Here is a 26,018-nt window from a genome sequence, read left to right on the forward strand (position 1 = left end):
TAGCTTACTCACCGCTCAAACCCTTCAGGGGGAAAGAAGAAAGCTACTGCATCTGAGAGCTGGGAATAAAATCATCTGCGGATGCAGTTGTAACCGGCGCGGTATGTGAGCCCGACTAGTCCGATCACAACAAACGGCTGGCTGCTGCAAACACACAAAACAACGCCATCAGAGGGGGGGGGAGGTGTAGAGGTGGCGGGTTGTACACCTGCCGCAAACGGCAGCCAAGTGCAAGCTTGCTTGAAAAATATAATCGCACGTCGTGCAACGGTTCTTCTCATTCCCTGGTCTCAGCTGGTGATTGCAACTTGACTGCCGGTGGCCCCGAAGCTCAGTCCATCGTCAACGGTTGAACGGTTCGCGCTAGATTTGTTATTTGGCTCCCAGTGCCTGGTCTGTTATTTGAACGTAGCAAATACGATAAAAGGACAATTAACGACAGTTTAGGATCATCTTGACATGGAACGCGAGCGAGGACGTGTTCTTTGGACCTGTTGTGTGATCCTGCTGAGTGGGTTTACGTGTGTGCACAGTGAAATGAAGAAGTCATGGAAAATGAAAAGTAATTCTGTGAATACTCTGAGCGGGGCATTGGATTTCACCCCCGATGACACTACTGTGGTGACAGAACCGGCTGGAATCGGATCTGTCCAAAGCGATCTGAAACTATTCGGTCTGGATGCGGTGAAACAAAACGACAGTTTGCAGCAGGATGTCACGCAAAAAGCTCCAACAACAGCCACAAGTCAGCCGAAAAGTCGTCTCAGGAGCACATATGTCGTCAAAGGGGCCGTATCGCTGTTCAACGCTATCCGAGAAAGTGCAAAAACTGCTCCTTTTGTCGAGGATCATGAGCCGGAAATTCAAATCGATGACTTTTCTGCGAACGAAACCGAAGAGGAGCTATACGATGATAACCAGATAGCGCACGAGGAATTCTCCGCGAACGGAAGCAAGTATTCCGACGACTACAAACTTATAGAAAGTATATTGGAGGAGGTAAAAGATGCTGCCGAACGAGATGAGGCAGCCAAAGGACAGGAGGAAGAGCAGGTCAAACCATCGGTATCTAACGATTCTAAACAGTATGATTTTGGACCATTGCTAAATATGACCATTGATGAACCAAATAACATTGTGAAAGTGAAGATAAACGAGAGAGTGCTTCGCGAAATTTTCACTGGTAAGTCTCCGTGGATAAACAATAATTCAAGTGCCCGATAATTGTACCAATCGCATTGCAGGTCGCTCAAGAGGGGGTGGCGGTGGGGGCGGTAGCAAGAAAATGTGGAAATATGCACTGCCACTGTTCATACTACCTTTCCTCATCCAATCGGCCATCATTCCATTTCTGCTAACGACGGTGAAGTTGTTCCTGGTGAAGTCACTTCTGGCGGGGAAGCTGGCGATCTTCTTGTTGCTACTGGGCGCGTTCAAGAATTTTACCCAGAAAAAGGAACGGGAAGTGTACGTGAAGGATATTCCCGAAAGGCGTTATGAGCCGTACAATGAGTTGCCCTATCCGTACCATTCCTCCTCGGAGTCGAGACCCAGTTGGGCCAACTGATAGTCTCACGACAAGTGGAACATGGTGATGGGACAGGGAATAAAGGTAGCATCGCAGCTATGCTCGTAGAAAAATCCAAATCCTTCTTGTTGTAAGAAATTGTTTTCTACTTTAGTAAGTTATTACACTAAACGATAGGTAGCATTAGGTGATTCGATTAAGGCAGTAATAGTATCACTGTGTTCAGCAATAGACTGCACTGTGCATTAAGTTTATTGTTACTAAATTATTAAAATAAATTTATTGATATTGAATTATAATAATTTATATTATTTCATGAAATTTCAGTGAAAATAAATCAAAAGCGTTAATAGTAATGAATATTTTTGATAATGAATATTTGGCGGAATCGAAACGCCAGTTCGAAATGGGGCTTTGAATTGATTTGAGCAATTTGATGCATTCCAGCTACTCCATGGTGGCAACTGAAGGATTCCGTATTGAGGAGAGTAAAATGTTTTGAGATTTGGTGGGAGATGAGTCCTATAATTGTTTAAGATTTCTACTGCAGTAAAAAAAACTTTAGCTACAATTCTACACGCCGAATCAACCAAGCTCTGTGCAGTTGTTGATTCAATGAAAATGCTGTAACAAATATTATTAGGATTCAGAAATCTGATATTGCGGTGTAGTACGAAAACAAAAATGCACCTGCATCCATAACCTTAAAACGTTGTTTACAACACGGATAAGCAAATAACTTTTCTAGGAACAGGGTCTGAAACAAATGTGGGATTCATAGGCTTTTGAGAACGACGGACATCGATAATAAGTAGTCATAGTCATAAGTCATAGAAACGGTTCTTAAGATCAAGCGGATGCAGGACAATCTGCTTTTGATCCCAGCTTGGGTGAGCATCCAACTGATATGTGGCCGATGAGCGTTGATCGAGCGATACCATGAGCTCTAGCAACCCTTTTTTTGTTGGCATGCCCTATTCAACGTTCGGCTGTTTTCATCTGAACAGCAGTCCGGCTCTGCCGTTTTATCTTCATAACATAAACACGAGGCATTCATAAAAAAAGGATCGCATTTCACGTGAGACACAAACCAGGTGTCTGTTTTACTACGAATTAACTTGAAAATTCAAAACAAAACTGTTGAGTATCGATAAGCAACAAACACCACCCGCTCTCTTACAGAATATACTGATACATGGTCTAATATGGATTGGGCTCACAAAAAATATCGAATTTTTAAAAATTATCTGACAAAAAAAAATATTGATTTCACTAGCGAAATTTTACGCGGACTGTTTGCTGATCGGTTTGGTTTTGTTGTTTGTTTTGACTGAAACACGACTTTAGCAGCTGTAGGGTGACTCGAAACTTGAGAGATGGCGAGTGTGTATAAAGGACATCGGAAAATTTGCAAGAAAAAAAATCTTTTAACTAGAAAAGTGTATTAAAAATATTATTTTTTCTAAATACAGGTCTGACTCGATTATCCGGAGTATTGATTTTTTTTTTCACTCCGGATAATCGAATCCTCCGGATAATCGAGGCAAAACAATTTTTTTCTTTATTTGTTTTTTTTTGCATGTATTTTTCGTTTTTTCGAAAATAAAAGAGGTTTTTTTTTTGATTTTTGATTCATCCCGTTAAAGTCAGAAAACATCTCACACGAAAAAAAAAAATTATCCAGATTCTCTCAGGAGGTGATATACGATCATATTTGATGAAAAAAATCCTCCTACGCATATGTTCGAATTTCAACAATGACAGAGTTACAGAACTTTTTTTTGTTGTTTCGGACTCTGTTGCTTCAAACTGGCTCTACATTAAAAAGTACGCCACGGAAGACGATTCTGATGCTTTCATTTGAAAGATGAGAAAATTTAGTACAGAATATAGTAGTGGAACAACTAAATTGGTTAATTTTAATAACATTTTGGAAGTGAAACACTTAAAAGTTATTAATTTTGAATGTGTTATTATTAATTTTATCCTAAAAAGTTATAGTAAACTGGATTGTTTCTATCAATTAAAATGAAGTTCTTTAACCGCTCCACAATTTTTTCTTTGACGCACAACTTCTATCTTTCTTAATTTGGCTGCAATATCGATATAAACAATTCCTGGTGAAAATTCAAGCAAAATCTTCAAAAATCACAATTTTTACCCCACTGCACATGTAATAGCCTCTTAAACTTCACCTTGTCGTTGAAAGGTTACATTTCTTCATGACATAAGCCATATTTGAAATATAAAAAAATTAATTCCAAACTGAATATGATCGAGTCCAAAATTGTATATAATCGAATCACATGTAAACGAGTCTGTATATAATCGAGTCCGACCTGTACTGTATTCTATTAGTCAAATCATTTCATTTGATACTAAAATTGAGGGGATTGCAAAAAATACATAGTCGACCATTTTGTGGCGGCGATCTTTTCGAATTTATGTTGTTCATAGTGTAGTGTATTCTCCAAATCAAGCCATTCAGCAATTTTTTTGCGGCGGCCAAATTTAATTTTTCATGATCATGGAATACGCAGTTTTATAATGACAGTAGAATTAAATGTATGTTCCAAATTTCAGATTAATCATTCAACAGGAACGGGGTCAATTTTCTATCAATGTGGGACAACCCAACAAACATTCAAACATACACAGAAACAGGTCAAGCTGAATGAAACCATTCAAAAAGTAATTAGTTGTTTGGGAACTGCGGCCATATTGAAATTGGATTTTTCATTATCTGCTATGTTCTACTAGTCGAGAACTTTCTTTTGATACATTTTTGGGCATTTTTCATAAATAACTGTATTCTACTAGTCAAGCCTTTTCATTTGATACCCACATTGATGGGGTTCTGAGAAAATAGGTAATCCGCCATTTTGTAGTGGCCGCCATCTTAGATTTGCATTTTCCATGAATAACTGCATTCTACTGGTCAAGCCCTTTCTTTTGATACCTATATGAGCTATTCAATATAGAATTATTATACAAATTATTCAAAATTTCCGAAAATCAAAAATAAAATACTCCGGATAATCGAGTCTAAAATTCCGGTTAATCGAATCCCGGATAATCGAGTCTCCGGATAATCAAGTCCAACCTATGTTTCCATGATTTTCCATCATTTTTGTTCGTCCTATTTATTTATTTTAGGCTCATTAGCATTTTAGCTGTAACAGAGCCGAATTTTAATCGTGTACATGTCACATTTACATGTTTATCATATCTATAATTAGCACATTACACAGTTATCATTTTTCAGCGTAAGAGTATTTCCTTCTATACCATTGCATATGGTACATTTACACAGTAGCCATTTAGGCGTAAGAGTATTCCTCCTGATCTTCCCATTATCCAGTTAGATTACCGGACAGCGGAGACAGTTGATTGATCAATTGTTGAGTTATTTATAGAACAGCAGCTCGATGCGTCGATCGATGAATTGATCTTATTTCGACCGTGGATCGATCTCCATCGCTGATGATTGTTGCGTGGATGTAGTTATTCTGTAACACAACACAAAGATGATCAATGAGAGCCCTGAGTTTTGAATTCACGATCGATCGCTTACTAAGCGAACGCGCAACCAATGTGGCTACTGAGACCCCCTAGGCTATTTCCATCAACTTTGTCATACATCATATTTTACCTTGATTTCAAGTTTCGAATTATTGAAATATTTTATTGTTATATTTTCTTGCATACAAAAGATTTGTTGCTGTTTGGCAAAGGGTTCATTCGATTGAACTCTTTCTGCTTTACAAAACTATGTTGACAGTATATTTGAGTTATTTAATTTTTTATTAGTTTTGAGACTTATAAATGAAATACTCAGGCGGCAAAAATCAATATTTTCGACACCTGCTCTTCTTTGCTTTTCTTCGAGGTCAAAAGCTACCGACGCAGCCCGGGACATTTGTGACGTGTATGGAGAAGGTTTATAGCACAGAAATGATTTGCAAAGTTAAAAAATGACGACTTTGACGTCGATTACACGCCCTTTCTGAATACGACGGAGAACGTCTCAAATCACTTTGGAAGGACAACGGAAATGAACTGCGGCGAATATATAATTGATTACCTTATTACGCTACGAACTTATTCCCCAATCCAATATTATTTATGCTGGTGTAATATGTATTTACTATTTATTTTTTTTATTATCTTCGCTTATTTTTCGTCGGCCTATTTCCGCCACTTTAGTGCCAATCACCGACATCAGGGAGGCGACTCCACCTGTTCCTACCTATCAGACTCAACAACTCATGAGCCGGGCCAACTTCTTTTACTTCCGCTCCGAAGGAAGACGTAACCAGAGATTTTTCGCCTCAGAAAATCCCAACGACGCCAGCTGGGATTGAACCCAGGCCGATCGGATTGTGAGGCTGTTACGCTAACCATACAACCACTGGCGCCGTCCTCATATGTATTTACGATGATGGAGAAAATCAGTTTGTTTTGGATATTGGCGAAGTCAATGTATTTGAGGATATTAGCGGTATATCCGGCAGTTCAAAAACAACAAAAAATATTTCTGTACTCTAAGAAAGATGGTTTCTTTAAGGTCATTTCAAGACTGATCTTATTAATGTCATCACAGAAACCAGACAGGATTGGGTGAGCGATTGTTACAAATTACTGGATGAGACGCATCAACGCTCGGCGTGCGACATTTAGATCTAGAGCTTGTTGGTCAACCTCAGCGGCTATGTCTTCATGTCTGCACAATCCCGGGTCACTTTGGCACCCTTCTTCAATTTCCGCTTGATAATTGCCCAATATTTTTCGATTAGGCGGAATTGGGGACAATTGAGAGGATTGAGGTCTTTTTCAATATAATCGACCCCATTGTCACGGTACACCTGAAGCACCTCGCGACTGTGGTGGCAGCTTGTCCAATCTGGCCAAAACATCACCGGACCTTTGTGAGCTTTAATAAACGGACGGAGACGTTTCTGCTGGCACTCTTCCCTATATATTTTTGAGTCCATTGTCTTGTTTGTTACGAAAATCTTGATTTTTTATTCACAGCGCCGAATTCCTTGCCGAATTAAGAACTTCCTGGTAAATTATCAGTAAAAACGAACTTTAAATTTGCTGGGCACATCTTCTCTGGGAATGGATTAATTTCAGGTCTGGAATCTGTCCAAAATCCATCTGCACGTGCGTTTCGTCATCGATCAGCATATATCCTACATATTTCGTCAAAACCTTGTTGTACATCTTCCGAGTCATATGACAAAATCATTCAATTTATCTTCTTATTTCCTATTATTACGTTGAATATACTGAATGTTCTGTCATGATCATGTTATCATTAAAAAGGAATAAAAGAATATATAGGTAACAAGAATCAGTAGAGCTGTCGCATTTTATTTTGTTTTGAAAACAGCTTCTGAAGTGATAATCCTGGGGTATAATTTGATGTATGAAATTATCACATTCACTTATCACATTCCATAGCATCTCATAGTCAAAACTGTTTTAGAATTAGTTAAGCTTATCAACACGGAAGAAACGGAACTAGAAACGATACGATGATGTAACCATGGTATCCATTTTTTTCTCAGTTATTACCGACGAATCATTCTCCAAATATCTGTGCTTATTGATTATCCGACCAAAAACGTTTCAAAACAAACGACCTGCTCGAAACGATGAACCCGAACAATAATCACCCACCGTTTATCTATTTTCCCTCCTGGCGGGGAAATTCCAGTGGCAATCGCTTTAATTAAATCAAATCCCCATTAAAATGATCGTCCCGTTTCAGTAGAGTTATAACGAACAACAGAACGACCAACCGGGTTTTCCGATGAACCGACCCCCTCGCCGAAGAGATAAACGGCTCCGCTTCAAAAACAAACCCATCGCATTCTCCGCATTAATGACTCTAAATGGAGTTATAACACTCACACACCGGCGTAACGCTCGACAGGACATCGGGAGTTTTGACAATGATGACAGGTCTCCTCAAAATTAAGAGAGCAGCAGCAGTTAATCGGAACGGTTATTGTCTCTATGGGGTGGGAGGATTCCTTTTTTCGGGAAGAGATCCCTGCAGGTTGTAGTCAGTCAGGTTCAGCGGCTCCTGACGTGAAGACGTCTCGTCAAGGTTCCCATGGATAGAAGGGTGTGGATGGTATTCTTTTTACAGTTTTACGCGGCCCGTGGAACTGAGAATGTAAGTAATAATCAAACGGGGTCCGAAAGTTGTTCCAAGAGTGTCAATTCCCTGTTTTGTAGAGCTACTCCTCCGCCTCGGCTCTCCTGTCGGATAGCATTGAGCTCGCGATGAGTAGCTGCCGCAGTCAATTTCGATGGGAACGATGGAATTGTCCGACTATGCAGTTCCTTGCCAAGCGAAAATCGGCAACTAATTTGGATCGGGAAGCAGCTTTCGTTCGGGCAATCAGCACCGCTTCCATGATTTACACGTATGCGCGAAACTGCTCGCGTGGAACAACCTTCGAGCGGTGTGGTTGTCGCGCTTCCGATGGTAGAAGTCACTGTAGTGTTGAGGAACAACTGGAATTGGATCCTGGGGACAGCAGCTCGCGACTGGATGCGAAGGGGTATGGAAATGCACACAATAGACGGGCTGGCTGGGTAGCCGTCCAGAATGCTGTTAGGAAGCATTGCCGTTGTCACGGGATCTCTGGATCGTGTGCTATGAGAACTTGTTGGAGTACAATGCGGACGTTTGCGGAGATTGCAGCCGGAGTGAAACAAATGTACGTCGAAGGTGTGAGACTTTTTGTGGACAACTCGGGGAAGCTGAACAGCGGGAAGATACGACCCGATCAGCTGGTTTACATTCACCGTGAGTACACTGTGGTGATGAATAGATGAATCCTATTTTGTTACTGAAGAGTGATTCGTTCCAGCATCGCCGGATTACTGCCAGCGGGATGTGATTCCAGGATGGCTCGGCACGTACAATCGACAGTGTTCTATGGCCAGAGGAGCAAACGTTAGAGCGGGCGAGCGGAAATCTTGTCGGAATCTCTGCCGGCAGTGTGGTTTGAAGGTGCGGAAGCAGACGAAAGTGGAGCAGCGAAAGTGTAACTGCAGATTCAATTGGTGCTGCCAGGTTATATGCGACAGTTGCGTTGAGCTGGTTGAAGAACATCGGTGTCAATAAAATGTTCATGAAAGAGCTGAAGTTCCTTTGGATATTACTCCAAAACATATTCGATATCATAACTTTGCAATTGATTGTATTTTCCGTTCATGCAAGTGAAGTGAACTCTATCGTAGGAGTGATTTTTTTAACACTTCTATACTCGCGCGAAAAATCGTAATTTGTGTACTCTGGACTATGCGCGTCTCTGTAATATTGCTATTGTGTATTTTTAGGCGTTATTGGTATTAATTAAAAGAAAAAGATATGATTGAGTGAAAAAAAAACTCCAAAAATATTTTTTTCTTTAACTTCAATCAGTTGTAATAGACATCTAATTCAGCCACCTCATTGATGCTCGGTCTGTCAGACCTATACGCGAGTATAGGAAGGTTAAAGGTTTGTTTTTTAATTTATAGGAAAAACACAGGAAAATCGTAAAAAATATAATATATAATGCTGGGGGTTAAACATCAATACTTGCCATTTAGTTTTTAAGGATTATTCCAAGTAAATGTTGGCATCAACTACGTTTTAGGTGATCCATACGTGAAGTCTAATTTTGAGTTACTTTTTCGAGCATATCGGCTGATATCTCACCGATAAAACGTGTGATGTTGTCTTTTAGTGAACCGATGCTGGTTTATAGACTTGAACAAGACATTTGACATACCCCTACAGAAAAGAGTCCAACGGCTTCAACGTTATAGGTGCCCAACTCATTAGTGTTCTCTTTGTTCTCTTCCCCCACAGCAGCGAGTAAAATCTAAGAAACATATATGCCTCCTTTATTCGTTAAATTGCTTACTTGTTTTACTACCTTCACTGATTGTGTTTTAAGCAAAAAGATTGTTGAATAAATTGTTCAAAATTTTCCTTAATTTTTCGTGACATTTTTCGTAGAGTGACCCTGCTATATAGAAATCACGTAACACGTAGTCCTACGTTAAACTGAGTGGTAGTTTGCCATGTTTGCAAATACCTACCCAAATCATCACGAATGCGACGCTTTGGAACCGTGGAATGTTTTTGCCACTATCTGAGATATTCCTCGAACTGTAGGCCCACAGTCTGTCGTTGTGGACATTGTGAGAATGTTGCAACACAAATAAATTTCCATCCGAAAAGACAAAGTCTTGTCCACCGTGCTGTGATAGTAAAAAATATGCTCCTCCAAACCTTTTTTTCTACGGAGCTTCCGAAACTCCATGAACTAACTCTACATTTCTCGAAATCTTGGCATCCTAGGTCATGTTTGTGCACATTGTACATTGCGTGGCAATACTTATACGCTAGTGACAGCTTACTTACTATGCAAGGGTGGAGTTCACTTCGCAAATATTCTCGTTTCGCCAATCCCATTTATTGTTTCTAATCTATTCTATATATAAGCTGCCCGTTATTGACAGGGAAAGCACACAAATGGACAGAACAAATGTATGGGGAAATGGGAATGCGTCCAATTTTCATCAATTTAAACATATACGAACTATGGGATTATAATATATAGCATATCCAACAAAACTTAGAAAATTTTCGATTCGATTGGTATGTAAATCGTTAAAATCCGTTCGCAGTAAAAATAGTTATTAACGTTAACTTTATTTCATAAATACGTGACCTGTTTTCTGATTTGGCACCCTTAATGCAAGACGTAGTCCTACGTCAAAAACTGCAGGGGAACTGGGGGTGAGTCCGGCACTAGGGATAAGACCGATTCCCCTTGAGTTTTACGAGAGAACTCTGATTTTGAACACTGTACATGTTAGTATTTATTATTCTAGACGTTTTAAATCACATCGAACCTACCGTGATCCGTCGTATGTCAAAATATCAATCAAAACATACGCTAGTGCCGATGATGCGCAACCAGATGTAGAATTTAAGCTTCCTTCCTTTTTCGTTGGTTTTTGTCCCTTGGATTGTTAACTATCACTGGAATTCGAGTTGAGGTAAGTTAACCTTTTTACGGGTACTGGCAACTATATTTCCTCCAACAGAAATATCCTTTTTCGGCACTTGAAATATTCTTTCAATATTTTGCTTAGTAAAAACTTTCTTCATATAGCAGCAAGCCTTGGGAATAAGGTGACGTATATTTCAAATCATCACGAATAAAAACGTATTTTCCGTTCCTTTTTTTCTGTGATTTTCAGTTATATTCAAGACTATTTTTGACGGTATTTCGAAAGAAGCCGGGACGATATACTGAGAAGAAAGGAATTTTCTTGAAGTCGGAATTATTTTTCAAGTGTTTTTTTGGAGTGTGAAGTTGCCATTGGACCCGCTTCAAGGATTTTAGAAGTTCTATATCATTCATCTAGATACATTTAAGATAAGTTTTCGTTTTATTTTTCTTTCACGCATACGTATACATATACATATACATACACATATTTCATTTTATTAATTTTTTAATAAAATGAAATATTATATATATCATTTAATATTTACGTGTTCTAAAGAATCTTCTCTCTCATTTTTACGACTCTTTCGACTCTTTTTTTTTTTGAAAATGGAGGGTAATGAACCCTCCGATGCTGAAATGAGCTCTGAGGGTACAGAAAAAAAGTATTATCCTTCTGGCTCTTTTAGAATTTCCTTCGAAGGCACAGCACTTCCAAATTATGTGCTTATTGACAAACTTCGTCTTCCAGTTCGGTTATATATTCCTAAAATAATGACTTGCTTATATTGCAATCAGTTAGGTCACACTAAAACCTACTGTTGTAATAAAACGAAATGCTCAAAATGTGGAGACGACCATGACGAAGTCACTTGTAACAAAGATGTTGATAAATGTATTTTTTGTGGAGATGTTCCTCATACAATTAAGGATTGTCCGAAATACAAATTACGTTCGATGAAACTCAAGCAATCACTTAAGGATCGTTCTAATCGATCCTTCGCTGATATGCTTAAGGCAGCTTCACTTCAGGTACCCGAGGCTTCAGAAAATCTATTCTCTGTTTCATCAGAGGATGATGATTCGGATTCTCAATTTGATCCAGTAATCACAGGAAGAGTCAGGAAGAGAAAAATTGCTTCTTCATCTAAGCCATCTAAAAAAAGAGGATTGATCTCTAATAATCCAGAATCTTCTAATTATTCTGCTCCACCCAAGAATAACCCTCCTGATTGGAGATCTTCAAATTATGACGTTCATTTCCCTGAATTGTCAAGCCATTCTCAATTTACTTCTCAATCGGTTCCTGAATCTTCATCTTTTTCAGGAGGTATATCCTTTTCATCAATTGTTCAATGGATTCTTGATTTTTTCGGAATATCAGATTCAATGAAAGGTTTAATTTTTGCTTGGCTTACTTCTATCAGCTAGATAGCTAAACAAATGACTTCAAAATGGCCCCTCCTCTCGATCATTAATTTCGATGTCTAATTTATTGGATGAGCCAGGAAAATCCTCTATTTTGCAGTGGAATTGTAGAAGTATTCTTCCTAAACTTGATTCTTTCAAGCAAATGCTCCATTTTTTGAATTGTGATGCGTTTGCTCTTTCTGAGACATGGCTTCGTTCGGACAATGTGTTAAACATCCATGATTTCAATATTATCCGTTTAGACCGCAATGATTCCTATGGAGGAGTTCTCATAGGTAATAGAAAATGCTACCCATTTTACAGGATTCCCCTGCCTTTAGTCACAGGAATTGAAATTCTTGCGTGTCAGGCACGTATCAAGGGTAAAGATTTATGCATTGCTTCTATTTATATTCCTCCAAGAACTATGCTTAATTATAGAAATCTTGTGAATATTGTTGAACTTTTACCGCAACCTAATCTTATTTTGGGAGATTTCAACTCTCATGGAATTGGATGGGGTGAGTCTTTTGATGATCGAAGGGCCAATTTGATTCATGATCTTTGTGAGGACTTCAACATGGCAATTTTGAATACAGGTGATGTAACAAGAATTGCTCCATCTTCAGGCCGCACTAGTTGCTTAGATTTGTCCCTGTGTTCTTCCTCTTTTTCTTTAGATTGTTATTGGAATGTCATCCAAGATCCACATGGAAGTGATCATTTGCCAATCACTATTTCCATTTCAAATAATTCAAAATCGTCTGAAACAACAAATATTTAGCATGATTTATCTAGAAACATTGATTGGAAGAGATTTTCTTCAATTATTTCAGAATCGGTGGCATTAGTTCATGAGTTACCCCCGCTGGAAGAATATAATTTTCTAACTGGTTTAATTCTTGACAGTGCTATTGATGCTCAGACGAAGCGCTTTCCTGGTAATTCGTTTCGTAGACGTCCTCCTAATCTATGGTGGGACCAAGAATGTACAAATCTCTATAAAGATAAATCGAATGCGTTCAAGGATTGGCGAAAATTGGGCACCCTTGAACGTTATGATAACTACATTTATCTGGAGCGTAAATTCAAAAGCTTCATTAAAGCTAAAAAGAGAGGCTATTGGCGTCATTTTGTAAATGGGCTTTCACGAGAGACTTCCTTGAGCACTCTTTGGAGAGTTGCCAGACAAATGAGAAATTCATCTCATTCAAATGAAGAAGTTGAATATTCAGAAAGGTGGATTTTTGACTTTGCCAAGAAGATATGTCCAGACTCAGCCCCCGCACCTTCTCCTTTCTTAGAGACATCTGATGATGTTGAGCCTCCGTTCAGTATGATTGATTTTTCTCTTGCTCTTCTTTCTTGCAACAACACGGCTCCAGGGTCAGATAGGATCAAATTTAATTTGTTGAAAAATCTACCTGATAATGCGAAGAGACGTTTGTTGAAACTGTTCAATGCTTTCCTTGAGCAGAATATTGTTCCGCATGAGTGGCGACAAATTAAAGTTATAGCTATTCTGACACCTGGTAAACCTGCGTCTGATTATAATTCTTATAGACTAATTGCAATGCTATCTTGCATTCGCAAATTACTAGAAAAAAATGATTCTCCATCGTTTAGACAGCTGGGTTGAATCTAATAATCTTCTCTCGCCTTCGCAGTTCGGGTTTCGTAGAGGCAAAGGAACCAATGATTGTCTTGCGCTTCTTTCATCAGAGGTTGACTTTGCCTTGTGTAGTAAGCAACAAATGGCATCAGTGTTCCTAGATATCAAAGGTGCGTTTGATTCTGTTTCCATTGAAGTTCTTTTCAAAAAACTTCGTCGTAATGGGTTTTCCCAGAAATTAAATAGTTTTCTGTTTAACCTAATGCGTGAAAAACATATGAGTTTTTCTCATGGTTCTTCGTCAGTTTTACGCATTAGCTACATGGGTCTTCCTCAAAGCTCATGTCTTAGTCCAATTCTTTACAACTTCTATGTAAATGATATTGATGTTTGTTTATCGGGAAATTGTACTTTGAGACAGTTTGCAGATGATTGTGTAGTATCGGTAATGGGCAAAGACAGCACCGATCTTCATAATCCTTTGCAAGATTCTCTTAACAATTTGGTTGATTGGGCCTGTAGATTGGGTATTGAATTTTCTACTGAGAAGACAGAGATGGTTGTATTCTCAAGAAAACATAATACTGCACAATAAAGCTTAAACTTTTGGATAGACCCATTCGTCGCTCGATGTCATTCAAGTATTTAGGTGTTGTGTTTGACTCCAAAGGAACATAGGGTAAACACATAGGCTACTTGAAACAAAAATGTCAGAAAAGAATAAATTTTCTTCGATCCATAACAGGAACTTGGTGGGGAGCTCATCCTGAGGATTTGATTAGGTTGTATAAAACAACCATTTTATCTGTTATGGAGTATGGTAGTTTTTGCTTCAGGTCCGCTGCCTGTTCCCATATTTTGCATCTGGAAAGGATTCAATATCGCTGTTTGCGTATTGCTCTAGGTTGTATGCAGTCAACACATACAATGAGCCTACAAATTCTAGCTGGCATACTTCCTCTTTCCGTACGTTTTTTCGAGTTATCATTCCGTTTTTTAATACGGTGTGAAACACTTAATCCGAAGGTGATAGCAAACTTTGAAAAAATGTTGAACTCAGGCTTTCGATCTATGTCTCTATATCATGAATTTATGACTTTGGAAAGTCCATCTACTTTATCTGGTTTCCAGATCATTCCTTCAATTTTGTTCAATTCCTCTATTAAAGGGTGTGTCACATCAAATTGCATCCCCGAAAAATGCTGTAGAAATTCACCCAGTAGACCGATCCTTTTGAAAATTTTAGACAGTAAAATAAAAACTATTAAACAACTTTTGACATTTTCTTTTTATTCATACTTCGAGCCCAAGCCCGTATGCTCGCACCTTCCTCTTTACCCCGTCCATAAGGTTCTGTACAACGTCAGGTTGTAGTTTTTTTTGAACAGAAATCCATTTTCTCTTGGAGTCCGCCTCCGATTTGACAACTTTTGGGTTCTTCCGGAGGACCTGCTTCATAATCGCCCAATATTTCTCTATTGGGCGAAGCTCCGGCGCGTTGGGCGGGTTCATTTCCTTTGGCACGAAGGTGATCCCGTTGGCTTCGTACCACTCCTACAGGTCCTTTGAATGGTGGCACGAAGCGAGATCCGGCCAGAAGATGGTCGGGCCCTCGTGCTGCTTCAATAGTGGTAGTAAGCGCTTCTGTAGGCACTCCTTAAGGTAAACTTGCCCGTTTACCGTGCCGGTCATCACGAAGGGGGCGCTCCGCTTTCCGCAGGAGCAGATCGCTTGCCACACCATGTACTTTTTGGCGAACTTGGATAGTTTCTGCTTACGAATCTCCTCCGGAACGCTGAATATGTCCTCTGCGGAGAAGAACAACAGGCCCGGCAGCTGACGAAAGTCCGCTTTGACGTAGGTTTCGTCGTCCATTACCAGGCAATGCGGCTTCGTCAGCATTTCGGTGTACAGCTTCCGGGCTCGTGTCTTCCCCACCATTTTTTGCCTTTCGTCGCGGTTAGGAGCCTTCTGAACCTTGTATGTACGCAGGCCCTCCCGCTGCTTGGTCTGCTGGACGAATGAACTTGACAAATTCAGCTTATTGGCGACATCCCGGACCGAACTTCTCGGATCACGTCTAAATTGCTTAACTACGCGCTTGTGATCTTTCTCACTGACGGAGCATTCATTTTTGCCGTTCTTCACCTTCCGGTCGATGGTTAGGTTCTCGAAGTATCGTTTTAGTACTCTGCTGACCGTGGATTGGACGATTCCCAGCATCTTACCGATGTCCCGATGTGACAACTCCGGATTCTCGAAATGAGTGCACAGGATTAATTCACGACGCTCTTTTTCGTTCGACGACATTTTTCCAAATTTACGAAAAATTGACAGTGAAGCATGGCCAACGTGATTTATACACTCTTATCTGGTTATAAGCGAAGGCAGAAGGTATAATTCCTAAAAATTAAATTTCTACAGCGTTTTTTCCGTGATGCAATTTGATGTGACACACCCTTTACTATTGACCTGTCAATGAAGGATTATGTGCATAATATTTCAGATGATCTCCGCCATTTAGTTATACCTGCGATATTCCAGTCAAGGTATAAACATATTGACCCAACCAAATCTTTTTTTACTGATGGATCTTGTCTTAATGGATCCACAGGCTTTGGTATATTCACTATCAACTTCTTCACTTTCCGTAGGCTTAGTTTACCTTGTTCGGTGTTTGTTGCAGAATTGGCTGCAATATACATGGCCTTACTCCATATTCAGACCTTGACCCCAGATCACTTTTTTATTTTTTCTGATAGTCTCAGCTCTTTAGAGGTACTCCGTTCAGTGAGAACTAGATATGCGTCGTATTTCTTATCTGAAATCCATCAACTTTTAAGTGCTCTGATAACTAGTTCATTTAATATCACTTTTGTATGGATTCCGTCTCATTGTTCGATACCAGGAAATGAGAAAGCAGACTTTCTTGCTAAGAAGGGCGCTTTGGAAGGAGACTTATTCTATAGGCCTATTACTTTCGATGAATATCTTCATTTTCCTCGTGAACGGGCACTTGTATCTTGGCAGTCAAGTTGGAATAGTAGTGATAAAGGCCGATGGCTATATTCTATCATTCCTAGGGTTTCTCTCAAACCATGGTTTAAAGGGTATAATTTTTCTCGTGATTTTATACGGGTAGTGTGCAGACTCATGTCTAACCATTATTCTTCGAATGCACATCTTTTTCGAATTAACATCAGTGATAGTAACCTATGCGTGTGTGGTATAGGATATCAGGATATTGATCATATTGTGTGGTTTTGTTCTGAGTTTCAAAATGACAGGTTATCTTTAATAGAAAATTTTCGCAATAAGGGAATGCCACTTAATTTTCCGATTCGCGACGTTCTGGCTACTCGTAATATTGATGCTATTTCTTTAATTTATGATTTTCTCAAATCCATACACTTTCAAATATGAATATATGTTTAGTTTTCCTTTATTGTTTTGATTTTTATTATTGGCGTTTCCTTTTCTCTATTGCAACTTTCTTCTTCAGAATTCGAAAAGTGAGCAGATTTTCATCCCTTCCTCAGTCCCAAGGAGATAGCAAGTTCCTAGGAGATGGACATCTCTGTAACAAGAAGCTTAAACAAGAAGCCTATAATATTATGTTATTGTGAATTTTGTCATTATCCATATTGTAACATTTTACGAAAAGATAATAGGGTTTTTATGCCTTTTTGAGAAAGAACATTGGAATTGTTCTACTCAAATAGGCTTTTCCCTATTCATTAACTCGGCTCATTGTTACTTAATGTTGCTGAGCCATTTGAAAATAAATTTAGTACAAAAAAAACCTCTATAATTCATCACGTTCGTTTGGGGGTCTTCGTAGCCACTTGGTTGCGCATTCCCTCAATTGACCATCTTTGTGTTGTTATAGAATAACTACGTCCACGCAACCATCATCAGCGATGGAGATATCGATCCACGGAGGAACAAAGATCGATTCATCCATACAACTGCTCTGCTCTGCAAGAAACATCGGGCTGCTGTTCTATTAATAACCCAATAATGATCAATATCAACTGTCTCCGCTGTCCGGTCTGCTGAACAATGGAAGAACAGAAAGAGTACCATTACGCCTAAATAGCTAATATTGTGTAATTTACCATAATATAATGGAACAGAAAAACCTAACGCCTAAATGGCTACTACTACTGTGTAATTTACAATAATGAACCATAAACATATGTACATGTACACGATTAAAATCCGGCTCTGTTACAGCTAAAATGCTAATGAGCCTAATAAATAAACAAATGGGATAAAGAAAATCACGTTCGTTCGTTTATAACCAAAGACGCAATAAAGTGAAGTGTTTTTGGGGTTAACGGGCAGTGGCAACTATGTTGCCACCATTTTTTTCAACTGTTTCAATAGTCAATTTTTTTCAAAGGTTAATATGTTTCTAATGTGAGGATTATGTTCTCTGAAGTAGAAGTCGATCTCTTGCCTAGTTCTCATAAATTAATAGAAATGGTCTTATAATAGTAATAATAGAAATAGTAATTGAGATATATTTTTCATCTATTTCAGATGCCTCGCAGTTGTTTCTCAGATTCTGTGGACGGCCAAGGCTACGTGTATCGGATGCAAGAAATGAGTTCATGAGACATGCTACACGGATTTCGATATGACGTGCATTTATTGTTCTTAAGTTGTTCGTTGACACTAACTGAACTGATTAACTGATATGCATTTATTTCTGAAGTTGTTTTTTCAATGAATTGAACTATTGAGCTGATGTGAATTTAATGTTGGATTTAAGTTGTTTGATAAGATTAATTGGATTGATACCTTCATAATTAAATTAAAAATAATGGCCATTTTATGGTCTTAACAAGAGTAATAAATAATTTCAAGTAAAAAGAATTTGATTAGTTATATTGTCATCATAATCACAAAAACCCGAATAAATTTACCTACGGTCGTGAACTGAATCTTTTCTGTGATTTAAGGTCCAATCCTAGTGTGATTAGAGGCGTCTGTCGTATGGCGGATATTGATTTAAGTAAAAAAATGTCCGCTTGGGGGTACATTGAACATTCCCGGAAGTGTTCAATGTGGTTCTAGATAACATCAAATTAGTAATTGAATTGAAGTTTGAGATATCGCATGATTGATTTGCCTAATTTCGAATACCTTTTTCCCCATATTCCATGCTCACCGGAGTAGGCTGAGCGATTTGAACCATATTTGACAACGACATCTAGAATTAGAATACCTTCCATTTGACGGTTGCCAAATTCAAACTAGTTCAGCTGTTAATAAAGTATGTATTTTGTATATTTATTGATAAATTGAGATGATGGTCTTACCCAAACCCCCCCCCCCCCTGTGAACTCCGATTTCATGCTAGTTGAAAAGTCAACTGTAACATGAAAAATGACTGTTTAAAAGCCCTGATATTGGTTATTATGACAATGATTCTGTGAGGAAAACATAATAATATATGCCCTCAGATTTCATAAAACAATATATAGAATATATTGGACATGGTATATGTGCTACTTTAGTATCCTGCGGTTTCATAATAGATCACGTGTAATTCCCGAAACACGAAAATATAGCAACGCGTTGTGTTCAAAATCTTGAACAAAATTCTCAATGCTAAGTTGCCTTTATTTACACATTACACAAATGAATGCAAACGAAGAAAAAAAAACATTTTGCACATTTCTATTTCGTCTGTTTATGTCTATGGCTGGACTTGATCCACGAGCTTCGTGGAGAAAATAATTGTTTTATAGTCGCCTATCGTTATGCAACAAATGTAGTATTAAGATTCCGACAAGCAGAATCCGTCTCCAAACGTGTCTGTTTTTAAAATTACTTCAATGACTGAGTATTTGAGCATCCTCTCGAATCAATTGCCTGTTTATCATTTCAATTTTATTGTTAGTTAAGGATAATCAGTTCGATAATTTCAATAGAACAATGTCAATTCAATGTATGAAGCGTGTGAGAAAATCATGTTTTTCCGGGACATTAATGTTATACAAACGTTGAGATTTGGTATCAAATATCCGTCATATTTCTTCACCGAACCACAATCAGAATGGGGATTTAATCGTCTAATGCCGAGCACAAAACGCCGCCGAGCCTAGATTACTGCTGCTGGGTCTAAGGAGAAGTGATTTTTCTCACCTGTAATCAACCAACCACTGCTCGTGACAAGCGCCACTCATTGACAACATGACGTTCCCGTCTGTGGTGTTCAAGCTTTTGAAATTATCACATCTTTACTGCTTAATTGTATTGCTTTCCCGTCTACCGTCTGTCACCTCAGGTATCTGGCGAGCGAGATACCACTATCGAGAGCGACTCGTGATAACCAGCCAGGACCGAAGCAAATTAGCAAATTGCATTTACAGTAATTAGCGTAAATATTGTTACGTTGATTTTTGCCTGTTCAACGGACTAACAAAATTTCAACGATTAACAAGTGTAGGAGGAACTATCCGAGACGACAAATATCGGATATCCTTTTTCTTGGGGATGGCTATGAGCTGTCTGTTCCGCCGCTTGTGTTGATGGTCTAGGGTGAGTTTCCATTGAATGTAATCAGTCTAGAAACTTTTGCGTGTCAATAGTTATGGACCACACTGTAGGGATTTTACATTGTTCGGTATGATCAATCAAATATTCCATGACGGGGTCATTGAGAATTGATTCGTAACGGTTTGAAATACAATTCGCACAGAAGTTAGTTTATTATCGCGTCGCAGGTAGACCAGATCGTGTGTTCGGGTGTTCGTGGTTTATGAAGTGGGCTCTAATAGAGGACAGATTAGGTGATAGAAATGAGCATACTCAGTAAGTTTTTCATTGGATGAGAAATGTGAAAGCAGTAGATTTTAACCGAATATGTATATAGAATTAAAACCTAGAATAACACAGAGGATGTTTTGGATGCGTTGAAATTCTAATTCCTTTTGCCGGACGCGTCATTCTCAAAAAAGCAATCTTCAGAAAAAGTTCTTTCCGCTAAGCCTTGAGTTGAATTTTTAGAAACAATCAGGATCAGGATAATGTATCTGGAACCTGTTTTATATATCAAGCAGAACTACAAATAATCTGGTGGTTGAGGAGATATTGTTTTTTAGATTTGAGCTAGAAAAACTTTCCCTGCAGCAGTTTCAAACGAAATTTGTGAGAGGGCCGGAAAAACAATAGTACCCATCAAAGGTATACTTGAATTGATAACCTTCCCCAAAACTTTCGCTCGGGAGCATATGACGCAGACATCGACGCCTTTTTCGATGGATGAGTGCGGTAATTTTTGGTAAAATGACATGATCCGTTGCAGAACGAATAATTTTTCGCCTAAAATACAAAACCTTCGCCTGCGTGTCGCGATTGATGAACATCTCTAGTGAGCCGTTTTTTTCTCAGATTGGTGTGACGGCCGAGAATTGTATACACAACAGCTAATTAGAAACTAAACTTAAGGTGGCCGTATAGTCAATTATTTGACACTTTTTGACAGATTTTGATTTGGTTTGAAATTTGTACAAATACTACTTTGTTTGTCACTCTTCAATTATGAATTATCAAGTGGTAAACGTCAAATGTAAAACATCGAATACGGAAAAAATGACTGAAATACTTAAGGTAACCTAACCATGAACCGACAAGTTCGAGGAACAGACCGAAAAAATATTTTAGGCATCCAATAACACCAATATTTGCTTGTCGTGTTTTGTGTCGGAAATATTAGATCAATACACGTTGATCAAATTTTGTCTGTCAAAAATAATCAAATATTTGGCTTCGGTTAAACAGTGTATGAGTACCCTTATTTGTAATTCAGGATTGTATCTTGTCTCGTGGTCTGGTGGTCACTCAAAGTAATGGTAATGTTACAACATCGATGCTCTGAAATTCCATGAATTTCGAGTTTCTTTAAAGCTTGGGATCTAAATATTAGGACGTTGAATTCAATGTACTTTGCCCTAATGCCGGACCCATGCTCTGGATATATATGGAAATTTATCGCTTTTCTACTCTGAAGGATTTTGTTTGAGATATTTTTATTATTGTAATTCGATGTGTACTCTATCGGTTCGAGAAGGACGGCTATTTTTGGCCTAAATGTGTGTAATATCTTATATTCATCTATTCATCTGGTCATTTTCATCGAAGTACAATAAAAATGATGAATACCAGCGTTGTTCCCAAAACTACGTACACAAAAAATCAAAACTGATAGATTCAAACGATCTGTCGTTTCATTTTTATCGGGTTTTTCAAATGCACACATATCTCAATATAAATGATTTTGTTTTTTTATTCTATAAATGTTTATCAGATTATCAGCTCTGGAAAATGTGTGGATACGGTTTCTTCTTCTTCAATGGCACTAACGTTCCTAGAGGAACTTCGCCGTCTCAACGTAGTATTACTTGCGTCATTTTTATTAGTACTTAGTTGAGATTTCTATGCCAAATAACACGCCTTGAATGCATTCTGAGTGCAAGCTCTAGAATACGCGTGATCACAGTGCAAGTCGGAGGAAATTTCTTTGACGAAAAATTCCCCCGACCAGAACGGGAATCGAACCCGAACACCCGGCATGTTAGTTATGACGCTAACCACTCGGCCACGGGAGCACGTGGATACGGTTTAAAAAAACTAAATTTTCAAGGACCGAAAATGATGGGAACAAGAAGCCAGATAACAGTTAAATGCCACTTCTCACAAAAGAAGTTATCTGATTAGCGTCATACTGTTTCCAAAAGCTGTTGATTGCTCAATAAAGGCAGTTGATAAAATTTAATCGCCAATCATCCTTAGCTGTTTATCAACGTCAATTATCGGTTGTTTTTTCTTGTCTTGGAATTCGACAATTATCCTCACCACAGATGCCATCATCAGAAACAAGCTTGCGGCTCTCCTCGGGTTGGCACTAACCGCTTTCGTTATCTCCACTATTGTGCTGGCGGTACAAAATAATGACAAGGCTGCCGAAATCGAGGAACTCCGTTCCCAGCTGGCTGACGCACTGAATTCACCGACCAACGGTGGACCTTCGACCACCGAGGAGTCTTCGTCGACGACAGCGGAAGAGAACACCTTGACAACAACAACAACCACCCCGTCGATGGAGACCTCTACAACAACCATACCGACGACCACGGCCCTCGTTACTACGACAGAAGCACCGCCGGTAAGATAGATTGATATCAAACTATCCACTTGACTGACGAATCGGATGTTGTTGTTGTTGCGTAGATCGACTATCGCCTGCCAGAGGACAACGCCCCACTGCACTATGATCTGTGGCTTTACCCACAGCTGGAAGCCGGCACGTTCCTGGGGAAGGTTACCATCGATGTAGAAACCAAAAAGGAAACCGACCGTATAGTGATGCACAGCTATCTGCTGAACGTGACCAGGGTTTCAATCAACTGTTTGAACGGGACCTGTGGATACGGGGTAGGTATCGGCCAGTTTGGCAGTATGGTTATTGAATGCTAGCACTGATGGCTGTGCTGTTTCGTTGCAGGGATTCGAGATGGACGAAGAAAGGGACTTTCTTACGTTTAAAATTATTGGTACCCTCAAGCCTGGGTTCGTGACGAAGGTAACGATTGAGTTCACGGGCCAAATGGACGGTAAAATTGTGGGACTGTACTCTAGCACGTACACGGGCAACGACGGCAAGAGAATGTAAGTAAAGCTTTCCAGAGATGTAAGAATTTTATCGAAAATAGTTTATGCAAGCATTTGAGCTCGGAGAATTGACTGTATTCATAATTGAATGTTTTTTTATGTGGTGGGGTGATCGTGGGGTGAAATCTTTCCATCAAACTATGTTTTTATAAGCATATTTCTGGTTACTCTACGTAATTTTGTTGTATTCTATTTCGTTGTTCTTGTGTACCATGTGTTAAAAAGCACATCATCGGATTTCACGGATTTCTTCAGAAGCAAACGAAAATCGTGCTAAGACATCCAGGAGCTCTTGTAAGGGCTGTTAAGGCATGGTAATGTTTTACAGATACTTAACGTTACAAAAAACTATTGATTAGCGTGTTCGCAAACAACCGGAATTCCGAAAGAATTTTTCTCCATAAAAATGCATTTCCACATACTAATTTTAAATATTCCGAGAGAACATTTTTCAAATTTATATTTTTCTAAAGTTGGTACTACTGTCAGTGTTCTGAATGCCAATTTTGAGCGCGATCTGTCATTTAGTTTGTTTACAGCGTCATTCAAAACAACTTTTTCTTTTTTTTCTTGGCGATTTTGTATATGCTTTGCTCTGCATAATATATTGTGTGTAATTTCGTGTTGTAAACAAATTTTCTTGTGTCGAAATGTTGAAAATGTTGCAGAATACATTTGTTGACTCAACTACGTCAAAAACACGGGTGTATAAATGGTATAAGGCATTCAGAGTGTCGTTATAAATACACTGATAGACAAAATAAAGTGTCATAATTTTTTGAATTTTTGTAATTCATTTGGTTCAAATAAAGTAAACATACTGTAGTCTATGACAATATCTTATTTATAACTTCCTTAGAAGTTTCATTTATAGAATGCTGAAAAAAAGAAAAACTTCGAAAAGTACAATTTGTATTGAGAAAGAAAAACAGTGACTAAAAGTACCCATTTCATTTTGGCTCCCAAAAGGTAAAGAAAAAGCATTTTAATAATTAATATGTCCTCTGTTGGCAGGACCTGCTGAAAACGCTTCGGCATACTCTCCACTAGGTTTTTTGGGTGCTGTGAACCTGAGAGAGAGGAGCCAGCTGAATGACAGATAGTTTGTTTTCTTCTTATTCTTTTTACGCATTCTCATCAAGAAAATTCCAAACTGACAATTTCAATCAAGCAAGTTGTTGTCATTCATTTATGAGAAAAGTGTTCAAACTTGACGTGAACCTTTGTTAGTGAGTACATTTGTGCGTTTTATTCCCGATTTGATTTTTGACATAGGACTGCGTCTAACAGGAATATATGGGGGTAAAAATTTGAACACTGATCACGTAGGAAATAATAAAAGATGTACCAGGTCAGCCCACATCATGGCTTCTTGCGGCATCGGCCCATTCAAACATTTTTTACTTTTGATAATTTCGATATAGTTGTCCTAAAGAATTATTTCGATGATTTCTAAAACAAAATCCAAAATTAGAAGCAAACTGACTTTTATGATTTGTTTGTCGGTGGAGATCTTGTGTGAATTTATGGGTGTTTTGGGCCCATTTGTGACTTTTTCCGATCGTACATTCAGTTTTCGCGAATTCTTGTATTCTTTCACTGGTTCCAGGTTGATCTATTACTGCAAGCTCGACGAATCGATTTTTGCAATGTGGGCGATGATTGTCTATCTCCGATGCAATTTGAATATGCAGCGTACACCCAGGTTTTTTTACGCGGATTTTACAATTAACGCGGTTTTTTTACGAGATACGTATCCCCCGCGTAAAAAAAAACCTGTGTGTATGTGGAATACATAAAATAAGAGCTAATCTTCCAATGAAAATAGCCAACATTGATTTCTCTCAGGTGTATTTTGAGGGAATTTTGTTTGTGTCCGATGGAAATAATACTAGGTTGACTAAAAAGGATGCTGTGTCTGCATTTTTAACAGGCATTCGGATGAAGATGAGAATTATACTACCAGTCTCTCGTCATCTTTGCCATGATATTCACATTCATATGCAATATTCAAATTTGACATGTAGGTTTAATCAAGGCACTAGTATCACTGAAGATCCAATCGAATTGACCGATAGTGAAGGTGAACCAATAGTCTTGTCCAAAAAACTAAAAGGGTCAAGATTCTTTCTCCCCTTTATGTGTGATATAATTTGTATACCATTTCCCATATACAACATATCTGTCGCTTCCAATCAGTCTGCATAAATGTTGCGCTCACTCTGCCCTCCCTCACAACACCCACTTCCCGTTTGTGACATTGATGAGTGAACATTTTTTGTGCGAGTGTCGAGCAGGAATGAATTGTCTTTCTCCAGATTCACTGTACTCCTAATAAGTGCTCGAAAGATGTAATCTTACGTTGATCGCACTTGATCGAAGAAATTAAAAAAGAATGTATTTGACCGCAGTATTTGATAAACTCTTTCTGAAAAGAACTGGATTTGATTTGCTGAAAACACTATCTTGTTTTCTCTCGTGTTGTGCGTTATGTGTGGCGATGGTAGGTTTTTTCGAAGCTGCTACTGATTTCTATGAGTTCGGCGTTTTCGGCTTGCATGCAACGATTTTTGAGGATTTGTTTGACTTTTGCTTTCGGGCAGCCACACCAGCAGTAGCAGCAGCTTTCTTCTTGCTGGTCGCCTTCTTCACAGCAGCAAGTTTGTTTTTTTTTGCAGCAGTAACTGTTCCAAAATGATCTAACCGCTGTACAATTATAATTGAGTGGAGCTGGCACCTACTTATATACAGA

The 26,018-nt window shown here is 38.7% G+C and overlaps 3 protein-coding genes across 3 annotated transcripts in view; all 3 read left to right on the forward strand.

The window, feature by feature from the left end:
* Positions 1–268: 268 nt before the first annotated feature.
* Positions 269–1,853, forward strand: LOC129761726 (uncharacterized). Its single transcript, XM_055759464.1, has 2 exons — positions 269–1,183; positions 1,245–1,853. Exons 1-2 carry the CDS (start codon positions 460–462, stop codon positions 1,565–1,567), a joined length of 1,047 nt encoding a protein of 348 aa, XP_055615439.1. The 5' UTR covers positions 269–459; the 3' UTR covers positions 1,568–1,853.
* A 6,023-nt stretch (positions 1,854–7,876) lies between these two features.
* On the forward strand, positions 7,877–8,675 carry LOC129779956 (protein Wnt-8). The gene is made up of 2 exons (XM_055787766.1): positions 7,877–8,354; positions 8,419–8,675. Exons 1-2 carry the CDS (start codon positions 7,877–7,879, stop codon positions 8,673–8,675), a joined length of 735 nt encoding a protein of 244 aa, XP_055643741.1.
* An 11,636-nt stretch (positions 8,676–20,311) lies between these two features.
* LOC129761236 (aminopeptidase A) overlaps positions 20,312–26,018 on the forward strand; it is a 41,156-nt gene continuing 35,449 nt past the window's right edge. The window contains exons 1-4 of the mRNA XM_055758953.1: positions 20,312–20,407; positions 22,456–22,760; positions 22,826–23,029; positions 23,100–23,263. Coding sequence (XP_055614928.1) covers positions 20,395–20,407; positions 22,456–22,760; positions 22,826–23,029; positions 23,100–23,263 — 686 coding nt within the window. The 5' untranslated portion in view covers positions 20,312–20,394. The remainder of the gene's footprint in view (positions 20,408–22,455; positions 22,761–22,825; positions 23,030–23,099; positions 23,264–26,018) is intronic.

This window comes from Toxorhynchites rutilus, chromosome 1 (genome assembly GCF_029784135.1).
Source record: "Toxorhynchites rutilus septentrionalis strain SRP chromosome 1, ASM2978413v1, whole genome shotgun sequence".
NCBI classification, from domain to species: Eukaryota; Metazoa; Arthropoda; class Insecta; order Diptera; family Culicidae; genus Toxorhynchites; species Toxorhynchites rutilus.